The 17,335-nt window shown below is 36.2% G+C and overlaps 1 protein-coding gene across 8 annotated transcripts in view; it reads right to left on the reverse strand.

The window, feature by feature from the left end:
• RNF141 (ring finger protein 141) overlaps positions 1 to 17,335 on the reverse strand; it is a 38,552-nt gene that overhangs the window by 10,238 nt on the left and 10,979 nt on the right. For all 8 annotated transcript variants that reach the window (XM_008683783.2, XM_008683777.2, XM_008683779.2 and 5 more), the window contains 3 exons: positions 15,612 to 15,720; positions 8,116 to 8,297; positions 3,824 to 3,931 (listed from right to left, as the gene is read on the reverse strand). In XM_008683783.2, coding sequence (XP_008682005.1) covers positions 3,824 to 3,931; positions 8,116 to 8,297; positions 15,612 to 15,720 — 399 coding nt within the window. The remainder of the gene's footprint in view (positions 1 to 3,823; positions 3,932 to 8,115; positions 8,298 to 15,611; positions 15,721 to 17,335) is intronic.

A 17,335-nucleotide genomic window follows, 5' to 3' on the forward strand; every position in this document is an offset into this window, starting at 1 on the left:
CTCATTTGTGGGGCATAATTAGCTCTCAACTAAGCAATGCTCTGGTCCTGCCTAACAAATCATAAAAGCAAGACCCAAAAGGATCAAACTGTTTCCAAGGAACGATATTCCAGAACAAAGCTCAAGGATATTTATAGGAACACAAAAATATCCAGTACCCAAAAAGGTAAAAATCACAATGTCTGGCACCCAGTCAAGAACTACCAGGGATAAAAAGAAACAGAAAAATACAACCCCAAATGAAAAGGAAAAAATCAATCAAAAACAATCCAGAGCGGACACAGATGTTAGAACTAGCAGGCAAGAAAATTAACAGTTATCATAACTGTATTCTATGTATTAAAAACACTAGAGGAAAGACCAAACATATGAAGTAGAGACATGGAAGATATTTTAAAAACTCAAATCACACTTCTTGACATGAAAACTATAATGTCTGAAGTAAAAAATACATTGGATGGGACTAATGACAAGTTGGACATTGCAGAAATAAAGATTGGTGAATTTGAAAAGACACAGCAATTTTAACTATCCAAAATGAAATATAGAGAAAATGATTTCAAAGAGGAAAATAGCAACAGTGAGCTGTGGGACAACTTGAAGTGGTCTAATGTATGTGTGACTTGAGTCCCAGAAGAAGGGAGAGTACAGAAAAAAATATTTAAGAAAATAACAACTGAGAATTTTTCAAAACTGATGGTACAATAAACCTATAAATCCAAGGAGCTCAATGAACCCTACAAACAAAGAACATGAAGAAAACTATTGGAAGGCATATCATAATTAAACTGCTCAAAATCAATGATAAAGAACAACCCCTTAAAAGCAGCCAGAGGAAAAAGGCAACATTACCAGGGGTGCCTGGGTGGCTCAGTTGGTTAGGCCTCCGACTCTTGGTTTCAGCTCAGGTCATGATCTCAGGATCCTAGGATTGAGCCCTACCTTGGGCTCTGTGCTCAGCAGGGAGTCTCCTCTCCCTCCCCCTCTGCCCCATGATTTCTCTCTCTTTCTCAAATAAATAAAATCTTAAAAGAAAAAAAAAGGGCCAACATTACCTACAGAGGAAAAAAGATAAACGTGATAGCATATTTCTCATGGGAAACAAGGCAAGTAAAATGAGGGTGGGGCAACATCATTAAAGTACTGAAAGAAAAACTAGTATCAGTCTAGAATTCTATACCCAGAAAAAATATCTTTGAAAAAGGATGTTCAGACATTCAAGAAAATCCTATGGAATCTACAAAAAAGCTATCAGAACTAGTAAATGGATTTAGTAAAAGTTTGTAGAATACAAGACTGATTCACAAAAGTCTAATGTATTTCTATATACTAGCAACAAATGATCAGAAATTGAAATAATACATTTAAAATACTATAAAATTCAAAATAATTACGGATAAATCTGCCAAAGATATGCAATACTGAAAACTACAAAAATTGATAAGAGAAATGCAAGAAGACCTAAATATAAGGAGATGTATACTGTGTTTGTGGACTGGAAGAACCAATACAGTTAAGAGGTCAACACTCTCCAAATCGATCTATTTACTTAATGCAATTCCAACAAAAGTCCTTACAGCTTTTTTTGTGGAAATTGACAGATCGATTCTAAAACTCATTTTGAAATGCAAAAGAATTAGAATAGCCAAAAACAACTTTGACAAAGAAGGACAAAGTTTGAGAACACTCCCTGATTTTAAGACTCAGACTCAGAGAGCTACATTAATCAAGGCAGTGCAGTATTGGTATGAAATAAACAGATCAATGGAACAGAACAGAGTCCAGAAACAGACCAACGTGTATTTCAACAACTGATTTCCAATGAAGGTGAAGGGGCAATTTAGTGAAGAGAAGATAATGTTTCCAACAAAATGTGCTGGAGCAACTGGACAGCCACAGGCAAAAAAAGAGTTTTAATTGGTACCTCACGCTATATACAAAAAATTAACCCCAAACGGACCATAGACCTAAATGTAAACCTAAAATTATCAAACTTCCCAAAGAATAGAAGAAAATCCTTGTGACCTTGGGTTAGACAAGATTTCTTAGATAAATGACTATGCATAAATCACAAACTGATAAACTGGACCTCATCAAAATTAAAAACTTCTACTCTTTCAAAGACATTCTTCAGAGAATGAAAAGACAAATCACAAAGTGGGAGAATATACTTGCTAGTTAAATATCTGCTAAAGGACATGTATTCATAATATAGAAAGAACTCTAAAAATATGAAAATAACCCAATAAAGAAATGGGCAAAAGATGTGAATGGACACTTCCCAACAGAAGACATACAGATTTAGCATATAAGAAGATGCTCATCATCACCAGCCAGTAGGAAACACAAACTGTAATACAGTGAGATACCACTACACATCTACTAGAATGGCTAGAATTAAAAGGACTGACCATATTTACCAGAGAAGAGGTGGGTGGGGGGGTGGGTGAAATGGGTGAAGGGGATTAAGAATACGCTTATTTCAATGAGCACTGAGTAGTATATGAAACTGCTGAATCGCTATATTGTACATCCAAAACTAACACTGATGTTAACTACACTGGAATTGGAATTAAAAAAAAAAAAAAAAAGACTGACCCTACTAAGTATTGGCAAGGTTGTGGAGCAATCAGAACTCTCATAAATTGCTGGTGGGAGTGCAAAATGGTACAACCACTTTGGAAAACAGTTGGCAGTGTTTTAAAAAGTTAAACATATACCCACCATGTGATCTAGACATTCTACTTCTAGGTATTTAACTAAGAAAAAAACAAAAATATATGTCCATAAAAGGACCTGTCCACAAATGTATATAGCAGCTTCATTTGTAATAGCCAAAAATTGGAAACAACCCAATATGCATAAAAGGTGACTAGATAAATAAAGTGTGGTATATCATACAATGAACACTACTCACGGGTGGCTTAGTCGGTAGAGCACCCAACTTCTGATTTTGGCTCGGGTCACGATCTCAGGGTCATGGGATCGGAATTTTCTCCTTCTCCCTCTCCCTCTGTCCCTCCTCCCACTCATGCTCTCTCTCTCTCTCCAAAATAAATAAATAAAACCTTAAAAAAGGGGGAACTATTGATAACATGCTACGACATGGATAAATCTCAAAATAATTATACCGAATGAAAAAAAGAGCACATGCTGTATGATTTCATTTATAAAAATTCTAGAAAATCTGAATTATTTTATAGTGACTGAAAGCAGATTAGTTGTTATCTGGGGACTGGAAGGAAGGGCTGGGAAGGAGACTTTACAGTGGGACACAAAGTAACTTTTGGGGTGATGAATTTGTTCATTCTCTGGATTGTGATATTTTTTTATGGGTGTGTACATGTGTCAAAACATATCAAATTATACTTTAAATATATGTAGTTTATTGTATGTCAATTATAAAGTCACCTAAATGCTTCATTCTTATTTCGTAAAATAATGAACTCGACTAGCTGATCTCTAAAGTTCCCTCCAGGTCCAATAATCAATATTCAAGGATTCATATTACTCCTTTTAATCATATACAGAAGAAAAATGTAGAAATAAGGAGAAAAATGAAGAAAAAGAGAAGCTTGTGATTCTGGACTCAAGTCGGGCACGAAAAAGTAAACTGCCAAAACTAAGACACATTACCACATTTTATAAACTTTAAATATAAAAATATTTTTAAGCAGAGAAGGAAGCATGTCACACAATTCAAAGTACGAAAGAACAAAATCTGTTATACTTGACTATAATATTTTTGTATTTTTTGGAGTTTATTCATATACATTTTCCCATTTGGCCTTTGCCTATCCCAGAAGGGTAGCAGGTAACTTACCATTTATCAATGCATTTCTGACAAAAGCTGTGAGCACAAGGCAGGATGAGGTCAGCTCGACCATCCATACAGATACAACACTCCTCCTCATCAGTCAGCTGCTTCACCCTGCAATGTGAAAACTGAGCTGGAGCATAAACACTCTCTGTTGTCATTATGCTTTAAACTTTGTCTCCATTGCCTTAGAACACATTATCAAACATCTATGTACCCTCAGTATAAAGCAAAACAGCACTCATGCAAAATCAGACTGAATTTTAGGAATAGCAAATATGTTTAGGTAAGAAGTACTAAGAGAGACAAATTTCATAAAGAAAAACTAGATAATAGATAAATACTGTGAAGATTAAAAAGAATATACAAACAAGAACTGGAAATACTCAGGTCTTTCCGAAAATAATAGCCCATTTTAATCATATCACATTTATATAAACCGATAAAAGATTTACTTGCCATGCAGGATACAAAGCTCTCTAAAATACGAACCTTGCCATTGGACCTTATCATGCTGATGCTGATAATGGGCATACAAATGAAAGAATAACTTGGTCTTAATAATCAGGTCCTTAAGGAGCTCTTTCATCTTGGAAAGAGATGTTGAACCTTCTACTCCAGCCCCAGTGTAGAGTACCCCTGAGTGAGTCAGGTGCCTTTGCATGTGATGTTTTCCTTTCCTGGAATATCCTTGTGAGTCTGGTAAACTCAGCTGAGAGTATCTTCTCTCTGCTCTTGAAACCAACATTTGCCTCAATTAAAGGACTTAAATATTGCATTTTAATTGGCTGCTAATTGGTTGGTCTATCTACAAACTCAAAGTTCTTTGAATATAGGCAGTTTGTCTTAGGTTCTCAATAAATGTTTCTTAAAGTGATTTTAATTTGCTTTTATCCTTTTTGCTGTTCTACAATTTTTAGGTTTTCTTCATCAAGCAAGTATTACTTTCATAATTATGCAAAAATGAAATGTTTCAAAGGACAGTCACTAGACTATAAACTTCTTAAAGGCAGGAGATATCTCTGACTTGTTTTTATTCCCTGCTGGGCTTATACTAGTATATACAAGACATTGTAATAACACTTTAAAATTTGCCAATTTGAACATAAAAAAGAATGTAAGCAAATGTCAAATATCCAAGTAGTAAGTGCTAAGAAGGAACAAATGAGTATTTCAAATTTGTTGGAAAGATGAGACTGAAAAGTGACATAACTTTGACAGAGAGAGGACATTCGAGGTGAATAAACAAAGTTGTGGAGGTAGGGGAAAAAACACCTCTGGAGTGTGTGTATAACAAGGAGGTGGCATGATGCTCTGGGGAGAAAACTGAGAGAAAAGTTGCTTAACTACAGCAGAGATAATCTGATCCTTGAATGTCAAAATAATCTGTTTGAACTTATTCTGATAGGCAAACTAGAATCAGAGTTTGTTCACAAGAAAAGTGAACGCCCACTGAAATAATATTTGAGGAAGACTAATTGGCAGTGCAGTATGGGACATTCTAGAGGGAGGAAAACCAATCAGATCCTTACTTCAGCAATTAACCTGGGAGAAAATTAGGGCCCAGTAAAGGGACATTACAAAAGATAAGTCATCAGGATGTGGTAGTAGGTTAAACCTATGGGCAAAAGAAGGCAGCCACTGAATCGAAGTGGGGAAGCTGAATGAAAACGTGGACGGACGTGCATCTCATTTTCTAGATGCACTTAGTTCAATGTTTAAGCGTCTCTTAGGTACTACATTCTCCACCAGACCCATATGAACTGGGGTCTCTACTTCTGAGCAGCTTATAATTTATGTCTAAGGAGCTGGACTTCTGTGTCAATAGCGGAGACTATAACTGAATCCATGAAGAGGGACAGAGTTCTGAAGGTTAGAGGGCTATGAAGAAGAGCACCACTCTGGACGAAGTAAAAAGAAAGAAGAGAAAACACAGAGGCAGCCAGTGGGAACTGTACAATTTCACCTGATTTTTTTGCTACCTTCCTAGCACTACAGTAACCAGAAGAAGGAAGGAGAAAAGGTCTTGCTCTTGTCCTTGTTAGACCACTTGCAGAATGGAGTACTCAGTTCTATGCCCCCTACCCTGAAAGATATATTGACAGATAAAGGATTTTCCAGGAAAGCCTCTGGGATATAAAAGATACCCATATTACAAAGGCCAAAGGAACTGGGGATGCTCATCCTGCAGAACAGAGGACCAGTGGGAATCTGATTCATGTTTTCAAATATTTGAAGGGTGAAAGGGAGAACAGATTTGTTTGGTGGGATCCAGAGGGCACTGCCGCTTACAAATAAGTAGAATGCAGTAATAATTTCAAAATAATGACGGTGAACTCTTACATATTATTACACGCCAGGCACTGTTGGAAGCATTTTACATGTATCAACTTAACTCTCTCAAGAATCCTATGAAGCAGATACTTATTGCTATCATCCTCTCTTAAAAAAAGGAGGACACAGAGGAAAAAGAGTTTAGTAACTTGTCCAAAGTCACACAGCTAGGAGTAGAGCCAGGATTTGAACACAGGCAATTTGGTTCTAGAGTCTGTGCTATGCTGTCTCAAGAGAGTCAGCTTTTGGCTATTCTGAGGAATATAATGCAAAAGGGAAAATTTCATAGTGATTAGAGCCATCTCTGTATGAAAAGGCTTGTGTCTCTGAGGCAGTGAGTCCCACATACCTTCAGGTGTTCAAGTACAAGCTGGACTAAATGTGGCAAGTCTTCCTACTCAAAGTCAAAGTGTTGGTGGGTTAGCAGCAATGACACCATGTAGGAGCTTGAAGGACTCTCAAGCTCCTCCTCAAAACCACTGAATACAAAGTCCAAGAAGCACTGTACTACAGCTCTTTACACATAAGAGAGTAATAATGCAGAGGTTAGGGGGATGGTTGTATTGCCAGCCCCGAAACCTTGTATCTCTTAAAACCCCCTTCAACTTGAAAAATCTGTTTTTCTATGAACTAGAGTATCAGGGTATAACTCAAAACCAAAAAACATACAAAGGAAAGAAGCAGCCCTAACCTACCAATCAGGAATTGAGTTTCCAGGGATAACATCCTTACCTCCTTTCACTGAGATGACTGCAACAAGAAAAAGTATTACTTTCATTTCATTTGCTACCACAGAGTTTAAATATCCTGGTAAATCCTATTCTCAGCTTTCAAGATACTTAAAACAAAACAACAACAACAACAACAAAAACCACCATTCTGAAGAGGGAGAGGAAGAAAAGCAGAAAATCAGACACCTGTCTATGGAAGATTAACTTTACAAAATACAGAAAAGAAAAGCCTACACACTGCCTGTCATGTTCTAAAACTCACTTGGCATTTCAGTACTTGTACAGCCCAAACCTAGAAAACCAAACAATCCTACAAAGATAGACAGAAAATGATAAATGGAGATACAAATTTACTGCAATATAGCATTGGAAACCAGTTGGTTAGGAATGGACCAGAAAATGCAACTGTAAATCAAGCAACAAAAGAGTAATTCCTGCTAAGCATATTCTTAATTTTAAGGTAAAAAATACTGTCATTACAGATTTTTGCTGTCCATTCAGTATGACAATAAGACAGGATGTCAACATGTCTGGACCCACGTAAGACTTTTTCCAATGAGGCATTTACAAATTTAAATTATGGTCATGGTTGTCAAATGGCCACAGGTGGAAGTTTTCACATGCCAAGAGCATTACAGAGAAGGAAAAGAAAGTTTAGATAGAACAATAATATATTAGGCCTGAGTAAACAAGCGCCATCAAAGAAAACTCTGGCTGACTTCATTTCCTTCTGGTAACTCAGTATATGCAGTATGGGCACCAACTACTTGTTCATTCCTGAATGGACTGCCAAGTACTAGAGCCAATATTTACAGTTTCTAATGCTCTAATTAGTCAGATATTTTAAAGGAAAACTGGAATGATTTTGCCAGATTCTTAGACCTAATTCCCTGAAGGGCTTTGATTGTCTAATAATATAAGTCCGTTATAAGAGAGATATTAATATCCTTTTTCATTAAATGCAAGCATGTAGAGTGGAAAGTGCATTCATGGAAACCGGGCTGATGGAGACATTAGCTGGTGTGAGCCACTTTAATTTTTCTTTAATTCAGCACTCTAACAACATCCTGACGCGAAGAATAATCCAAAAGCTGATCTGCGATACAATATCAACTGAGATAAAAAGCAATGTGATTTAAGATATCACAAAGAGCACCAGTAAAAGTATTACTGAGATTTCAGTAGCTTGTAAATTAGAAAACAAGAGAAACATGGTACTTATGCATTATATACCTTCCCATCCAAAGACTAGCCTGACAAGATGTTACAGATGATGAGTTTTCATCAGGGTCTTCAGAGGTGGAGCTCTGGGCCAATACTCCTGACGCTTGACTTGTGATGTCTTTATAAAGCTGAATAAACTGGTACAAATTCATGATCCGTGATGCTTCTACAATGCCAGTGCTTTTGTTAATCTAAAAATACACACACAAAAAAGTTCATAATTTCTCTGGCCATTTTAAAAAAATATTCTATTTCAATTCCAGTTAGTTAACATACAGTGTAATATTAGTTTCAGGTGTAGAATTTAGTACAGACAACACCCAGTGCTCATCACAAGCGTCCTCCTTAATCTCCACCACCTATCTCATCCATCCCCCTTCTCCGATCAATTTTTCCCAAAAAGGCGGAACAAATATTAGTCAAACATCCTAAGAAATAAAAGTTTTCAATGTTTGCAAATTAACTAACAAGAGAGAAAGAGTCTGAGCAAATGAAGTGGAGTTCAAGGGACTTGCACACATTTATCTCATTTGAGCCTCAAAATAACTCTGTAGGGTTGATTAGGCATCACCCCGTCTAGAGCTGATGAGGTCAGACAACTTTCCCAGACCTAACATGAATTTTAGAGATCAGTATTGACAATTCTTTTTAATTTCTTAAAGAATTTGACTAAAAGATTTATTTGAATCCAACACCCACATGCCATTCTCCTATAACTGAAACAACTGATTGTTTTCTTGAATATCTTAAAGTTCTATTTTATACCAAAATTCCCAAACTAAAGCAAGAAAAATTACATTAAAGTAAATCCTAACAAAAAGTGGTTGAATTCTTCCCAGGAGGCTATTTTGTGTTTTGGCAAGCCCCCCCCCTTTATTTTGGCAAAAAATTCATTTAATATGAAGTGCAACCAGGGCCTACAGATCGTACCTCTTCTCACCTGAGTTTACATTCTTTTTTTTTTTTTTTTTTTTTTAAGATTTTATTTATTTGACAGAGAGCCAGAGAGAGCCAGAGAGCACAAGCTGGAGGAATGGCAGAGTGAGAGGGAGAAGCAGACTCCCCGCTGAGCAGGGAGCCCAACGTTGGGCTCAATCCCAAGCTCCTGGGATCATGACCTGAACCGAAGGCAGACGCTTAACTGACTGAGTCACCCAGGCATCCCTGGGGCTTACATTCTTTTTTTTTTTTTTAATGATTATTATGTTAGTCACCAACAGTACATCCCCGGTTTCCGATGTAAGGCTCGATGATTCATTAGTTGTGTATAACACCCAGTGCACCATGCAATACGTGCCCTCCTTACTACCCATCACCGGTCTATCCCATTCCCCCACTCCCCTCCCCTCTGAGGCCCTCGGTTTGTTTCTCATAGTCCATAGTCTCTCATGTTTCATTCCCCCTTCTGATTACCCCCCCTTTCTTTATCCCTTTCTTCCCCTACCGATCTTCCTAGTTCTTATGTTCCATAGATGAGAGAAACCATATAATTGTCTTTCTCTGCTTGACTTATTTCACTTAGCATTATCTCCTCCAGTGCCGTCCATGTTGTAGCAAATGTTGAGAACTCGTTCTTTCTGATAGCTGAGTAATATTCCATTGTATATATGGACCACAACTTCTTAATCCAGTCATCTGTTGAAGGGCATCTCGGCTCCTTCCACGATTTAGCTATTGTGGACATTGTTGCTATGAACATTGGGGTGCATATGGCCCTTCTCTTCACTACGTCTGTATCTTTGGGGTAAACACCCAGTAGTGCAATGGCTGGATCATAGGGTAGCTCAATTTTTAACTTTTTAAGGGACCTCCACACTTTTCCATAGTGGCTGTACCAACTTGCATTCCCACCAACAATGTAGGAGGGATCCCCTTTCTCCACATCCTCTCCAACAATTGTTGTTTCTTGCCTTGTCTATTTTTGCCTGGGGCTTACATTCTTAATGAGAGGAGATATTTGGGGCAACTGTGAGGTAAGAGATAAGGAGAGATAATACTGCTTTCATAAGACTTAGGGAATCATAGAGTGGGGCATATATTTTCTTTTGAAGTGACTGAAGTAAGTAGGGTTGAGAGGGTACTGTTCTTGGAGAATCTCAAGTAATCAGTGACAGACTAGTGATGTGAAAGACTTTTATTTTAGCACAGGGGATGGTATGGAAGACTGTGGGAACAGAAGCAATGAAATCTACTAAGTACATATCAAAGTTAATAGAACAAACAAAATCAGAAAAAATTTACAAAGAAATGAATGCAGGAAGAGGGACAGAAAGCCTTAAAATTGTGCACAAAGTAGGTTTTGAAATGTGTTGATGGAACTGGGCATATGGGAAAGTGAAGTAGATAGGTTACATATTAAAAAAATTATATCAACATTTCAATACTTGGAATGAAAATAATAATAGTTGTAACTAATGTTGATTAACTGTTTATTATCTGAGAAGGCAGTGAGAAAAAACTAAGAATCAAGTATGAATCTGATTCTATGTTGTGAAGATGGCAGAACAATCTCTAAAACTGATTACATTTGGGGAAGGTAAAATCTATATGGAGATGCAGATATGTAAGATTCTTTGTAATAAAAGATTATATATGAGACAGAGGACAAATATATAAAATTAAAGGTGATAGGAATTTATAGAGGCTTATACAACAGACTTTCAGAGCTGAGGAAATTAGACCAGTCTGCACAGTTCAGAAGAAATAAGGGAATAATTCCTATAAACTTGGTATCTAATAGCAAGGTTTACTAAACTAAGCTTCTATAATCATAGGATTCATGCATGTACTGTGTGCACTGGTGATCTTGTGTGTATAAAACAAATAAAATCCCTGCCCTCATGGAGATTACACTATAGGCAGGAGAGACAAAATACAGATTAGGTGAAATGGAAATAAGTGTTATGGAGAAGATTAAACAGAGAAGAGGATATACTGAAGGGTTGTAGGGAAGGCCTCACAGAGAAGGTGATATTTAAGAACTGGAAAAGGAGCAGGAATGAGTCGCTTGGATATCTGGGGAACAGATTATTCCGGGTTGGAAGAATAGGAAGTGTGGTGGCTGTTAGGCAGAAGTGCACCTGGTGAGGAACACGAGGTGTCCATCAAGGAGCGCAGGGTGGCTGGACTAGAATGAGAGAGGGAATGAGAGTGGTAGAAGCTAAGGTTAGGGGGATGAGGTGAAGACAGAATGTACAGGACGTCACTAATCATAGTAATAACTTTGGCTTTTATTCCAAGTGCATGGGAACTCACTGGAAAATTTTGAGTCAAGGACTAATACGATTTGATTTCATTTCAGATTGTAAGTGGAACAGACTGGTTGTTGTGCTGAGACTAGACAGAATAATGGGGGCAAGGGCAGAAGCAGGGAAACCACTTAGGGGGTTATTAGCACAAGCCTTGTGAGAGATGATGATTGCTAAGAATAGGGTGGTAGCAGTGGAGATGGTGAAAACTGGCCAGATTCTGAATATATTTTGAAGAGAAACCTGTCAGGATTCATTTAAGGACTGACTGTGGAATAGGAGAGAAAAAGAAGACAAGGATGGCTGGTGCCAAGGTTTTGATTTAAGTAACAAGATGGATGAAAATACAATTAATGAAGTTTCTTAATAGCCATCTTAGTCCATAATTTTAATTGACCCATTAATTTTTCTGCTATTATTCCCACAAAATATTTCATTTAAACATCATTTAGATTATTTCTTATAATGCATTAGATATTGTTTGAGGAAAATCATGGTAGCATTTGACAGTCATGATAAGGTCTTTTTGTAAATACAGAAGTTTATAGTACAATTGTTTAGTTGTTTAATATTAAGAAATATGAAATTTCCTCTCAATCAGTTTTCCATATAGGATTTCAACTCTTTTTTTCTAATGTTAACACTGACTTCTCATAGATTCTTTCAAAAAGAACCTAGGGAATGCAAATAAAACATTTCTTTAGAGTAGATCTAAAAGTAAGAAAAATTACACAAATGAGAACTCGGATTGCCTATTGAGGGAGAGAGAGAATCTCAAGCAGACTCTGCGCTCAGCACAGAGCCCCACATGGGGCTTGATCCCAGGACCCTGAGATCATAACTTGAGCCGAAATCAAGAGTCAGCTGCTTAACTGACAGAGCCACCCAGGTGCCCCTGCGTATGTCTTTAATACTTGTGTTTTTCTATTTAGAATCTTAGGGAAGATGTTTAGTCACATACAGATGTAATGGTTAGAGATACTGAAGTGAAAAAAATTTGACTAACAGTAAATTAACATCTTAAACATTAATTCTATATTTGCCAAAGAGGAGCAACAGAATACCAAGGGATCAGAAACCTGACAGTCATATTCCCACAGCTCTCTACAATTTATACTGGTTTCTTCGATGTGAGCTGAGTACTTTATGAGGTAAAGATGGATAGAGAATGTAATTTAGGTATTATACTGTATCAATCAACAAGGAAGACTTCAACCTTTCCCAGTCATTTAAAATGACAGTATTTCTTCTACAGATTTTTGTTCACTCAACATAGTATATGTTCCTACATGAGTTCCTAACAGGTGCAAAGTAGTACAGGCCGTAAGAGATACAAGGATGAATCTATATAGATTTCCTTCCCTCAGAAGTTTACTATCTACTAGGGGAGCTTAGAACCCAAATAATGCAGAATTCTTAATGCAGAATTTAGTTATGAAGTATAAATAAAATGCTATTGGAGTCTGGAAGAGGCAAGAGAATTTCTATTAAGGAAGAGTTTATGGATGAGATGGAATTTGAGTTGGACCTTTAAAGAGACATCAAGTTTGACATCGATAAAAAGATGTGGCAGAAACTATTAGCTGATTACCGACATGCCATTCCCTCTTTTCATTGCCAGCAGAGCCCTGATTTTGTTTTGGTGTCTACCACTCCCTGAAATGACTCAGGAGTCAGTCCTGGTCAGTCTAACCTAAACCAATCACAGTAATCGAAGTCCCTCCGTCAGTGTAAAAGAAGGGGACATGAGCTAATAGTGACCTGATGAATTGAGAAGAGGGATCTGCTAGGTCTTTGAATTAACCAATCCAGGAACTGCTTTGTAAGGATTAAGTAAGAAAATACATATTGTTTTTCTTTAAACTAGTGTAACAGGAGTTTTCTGACTAGTAAGTGACGGCAATTTAAATGACAGAAGAATGGACATTCTAGCTGAAGGAAGTCAATGAGCAGAGGTACCAAGGTGGGAAAGTAACAGCTCTACAGCCTTCAATTAGTTAAGCCTGGTGAGACTGGAGTGCAAAAGGTGACAGTGGTAAATAAAGCAGAAAAGATAGTCTGGATTGACAGATTGTAGAGGACCTTGGATGCCAGGTGAACGAGCTGGGACTATTTTGTAGTCACTGAAGAACTGCTGAGGAGTTTTTAGCAGGAAAGTGATCTGATGAGAGTTGTGCTTTAGAAAGGTTATCTTAGTTAGAATTAAGAGAAGAATCTGGAGATGTGGTGATTAATCACGAATCTAAGGTAATCTGGATGAGAAGAGGAGCATGAACTATAGTTACAGTCTCCTAGACGGCATGGAATTTGTCTTATGGATAAACTGGAAATGAATCCCAGTAGAGGTAAAATTGACAAGATCAGAGAGCTAATTACTGTGGAGAAGGCAAGAAAAGGAGTCAGAATGTATGTTTTTCAGAAACCACCTTTGTGACTAGAGTTCTTATAAATTCACCCTTGTGTCCTTTGAAGTTGACTTTCAAATAGTCCTCAACATTATGTGCAGTGTAAATTCGCAGCTGTGAGATGATGGGAGTATGGGAGATACTGAGCCTATCTGAATGAATTTTACAAGTTTTTAGCTCATTCTTCATTTCTTGTTTACTTTATTCCTTTGCAAAGTCAAAAGTTGCAGATTCCCAGAGTTCTTTTGAGAGTATGTGTATTTATAACACTGTAAAAAGAAAAAACCCTAATGAATTTAACATAAATATAAACCCGATAACAAAAACAAGCAAAAAAACCAGAAAATGAAAAAAAATATGTGGTTGGTATACAAGTGTTGAGTCTAGGAATCAAAGTATAAATAACAAACAGGATGTCAGATCAAGTTCTCAGTGTTTCAGTGTGTGCTCTGTTACTATGATTTGTAACACATTACACACTGCATAAAGTTACACTGCCGCCCACACTAGTACTACTATTAGCTACCTCTGTGATAAGTAATGCAAAATTTTTTAATGATGTTTTCTGACAGCTATTATATTGCTCTTTAACATTTGGACTTTTAAAAATAATCAACTAAGTAAATGTTTAGTGTGGACAGACCCAGCTGAATTGTATTAAATTATGCTGTGTATTCTCTCTAAATCAACTGTAAACTTTAACAAGTGCCATTCACCTTCAGGCACTTAGCCAAGTCTGGAATTAACATCTCTCTGTCCTTGCTTCCCCGAACTCTTTAAAGTTCTTTTACTAGTTAAATTGATTAGAACATCTAATTTGATCAAATATCCATAATCAATCCTTCTACGCTTAAAGCATACTACTGGCAATTGACCCACTGGGAAAACATGGCATAGGGTAACCCCCGGGGTCCATGACACAAAAGAAAAAATATCCTTACCCAGTAGTTCTTTATGGGTTAATCAGGAATGGAATTCAGGGCATTCATGAATGCTCAATTTATTGTTTACATGCATATGGATGGTTTTATTGTTTATTTTAGGGCAGGAGCTAGGGTAGGAGAAGGCCTAGTAAAATTTATTCCTTTATTTTCAACAAAAGGTTTGTGGCCTCAAAAAGGTTAATAACCACCTTTCTAATCTACCCATTGGTGGATGAGTCTTAGTCATACTCTATGATAGCTGCCATTATATTTTTTAGCATAGTCGATATATTCAATTATCTAAAATTTAAAAACCAGCTAAAAGACATTGCATCAAAAACTGGCGATGTACTGTATGGTGACTAATATAACAAAATAAAAATTATATATAAAAAAAGACAGTGCACTGATGGTGAAAAATCCACTCTATAACTAAAAATTTCTAAAAACAAAGACAAACCAAAAACCACACAAAAACCAAAACACAAAACCTAAAAATACCCAAATCTTTCTAATGGATTTTTAAATTATTAAGTGAATGAAATTATTCTTCTTACAAGAAATGATCTCCTAAGATAACCTTAATTTTTAAGGTGTCGTCTTAGAGCTAAGCAGGGTGTTACCTCAGGATTTCATAGCCAGCTAAAATTTGAAAAGAGAGGATTAAGGATAAGAGGTTACTACCACCTCCTTTTATTATAAAAATCTCTGCTATATGGCAACTATATAACCAATGAGATTCAAACAGTTAAACTGGAAGGCAATAACACTAACAAAACTGTGTCTTACACAGTTTTACAAATAAATGTTAATAATTGTTAATAATTAGCAAATTATTAGCATTTATTTCTACTATACTATAGTATTAAATGTGGCTCTAGTCACCAAAAGAATTTAAGTTCAGAGTTGGAAGTCTCTATCATTCTCACCTTGGTACAGACCACACGTACAACCACTTTCCAAAAGGCAGAGGAATCAGACCCAGGTTGTACCTCAAACAGAAGATGTTTCTCCTGGCCAGAAGCCACTTTAGCAGTTCTGAAAAGCGAAAACACATTTGTTAATTTTATGCAAAGTCTTATAAAATAATGGAGTTATGAAACGAGATTCAAGAAACACTTTAAAACAGAGAAGAAAATTTGAAGAAAATACAGAGACAAATAACAATAACAATCATAACAGATTCTTAAAACACAGGGATAGAGAATGTTTTGATTATAAACATACAACTAAGTTTTTAACATCAACAGCATAGCTGACAGAATATTTATAAATCTTTTTATGTCCTATCTCACTGGTTTTTAAATGCTTAACAAAGACATCTAGAAAAAACATGCCCAAGGAATCAGATACTTAAAGAAAAAGTTTAGCTGGTTTCACTTATCCACATTTTGATTATTACCTCGGATGTATAAAGTGTGAAAAAATCTTGCTCTTGGTTGGGTTCTAATTTAAACAATAACATACACCTCTTTGAAAAAAAATTTTTTTTAATAATTTGGGACTGGATCAAAGCAAATGATTTTGAGACACCTTAAATACAGCTTTGCAGTTTTCCTCCAGCAGAGTAATTTTAATTTAGAGAGTCACAGGATTCTAGCATAAAAATATAACTTTTAGAAGGTAATTCAATATCTTCCCATTAATGCCAATTTAAATTAGATCAAAGATATACTTAAATATTGTGGCTCCCTTTTATCATTAATCCATTTCTCTCTGAGCACCAGTGGGGATGTCACCTTAGAACTAAATGACGGACAGCTAAATAGAGGCCACTGAAAATGAAGCAACTAGCCCTGGGTAGCAAAGTCTGCCAGTGAAAGTAATTCATCTGTGGCAGTTCCCAGCTGTTTTCTAGCTATCAAGCCATGCTGCTTCTGTATAGGTTTAACTTTATAATTCTCAGACGGCATTGCCCTTGTGAAATGCCCAACTCTGACCCATGGAAATCCGTTTTAAGAACCAAATCCAGTCAACGTCCTACGCTAAATAAATAAAAGGAAGATATTCTTTACCATTATTTCTGTATTACACAGTAAGCTTAGCTTGTGCATCCCTACGTATGACATAATTTATCTGGTAGTTTCAAGATTCTAAAGGGATGGTAAATGTCATTGATTACTCTTCATAAGAGTCAAAACAATAAACTTAAAAAAGCATTCCATTCATGCTCCTATTAAATTCTTTATCTATTTTTACTCCTTAAGAATATGGTACCAGAAGTAATGCCTCAAATACTACCATTTGGATAATCTAAAAAAAGAAAAAAGTAAAATGCTGGAGTTTTATGGCTACATTTTTATTATAAAAGATCAGACAATACATAAATATACACAGTAAAATGTACAATCTCTCTTCACCGCCCTCTTTTCCACCGATTTCCCAGAAACAGTGTGTATACTTACATTTCATTTTCTATGAATTTATATGTATATTCATACAGGATCCATCCATATATCCCTACAGGATTTCTTTCTTTCTTTTTTTAATGAATGAAATCCAATATTTCTTTTTATCTTTTAAATTCTTTTTTAAAATTTAAATTCAATTAATTAACATATAATGCATTATTAGTTTCAGAGGAAATCCAGTGTTTCTAAAAGAAACTATCTTCTAAGATAACTCACTTTTAAGACATTCTTTATTCTTCATG

Source organism: Ursus maritimus, unplaced genomic scaffold (genome assembly GCF_017311325.1).
Source record: "Ursus maritimus isolate PB19 unplaced genomic scaffold, ASM1731132v1 scaffold_16, whole genome shotgun sequence".
Lineage (NCBI taxonomy): Eukaryota > Metazoa > Chordata > Mammalia > Carnivora > Ursidae > Ursus > Ursus maritimus.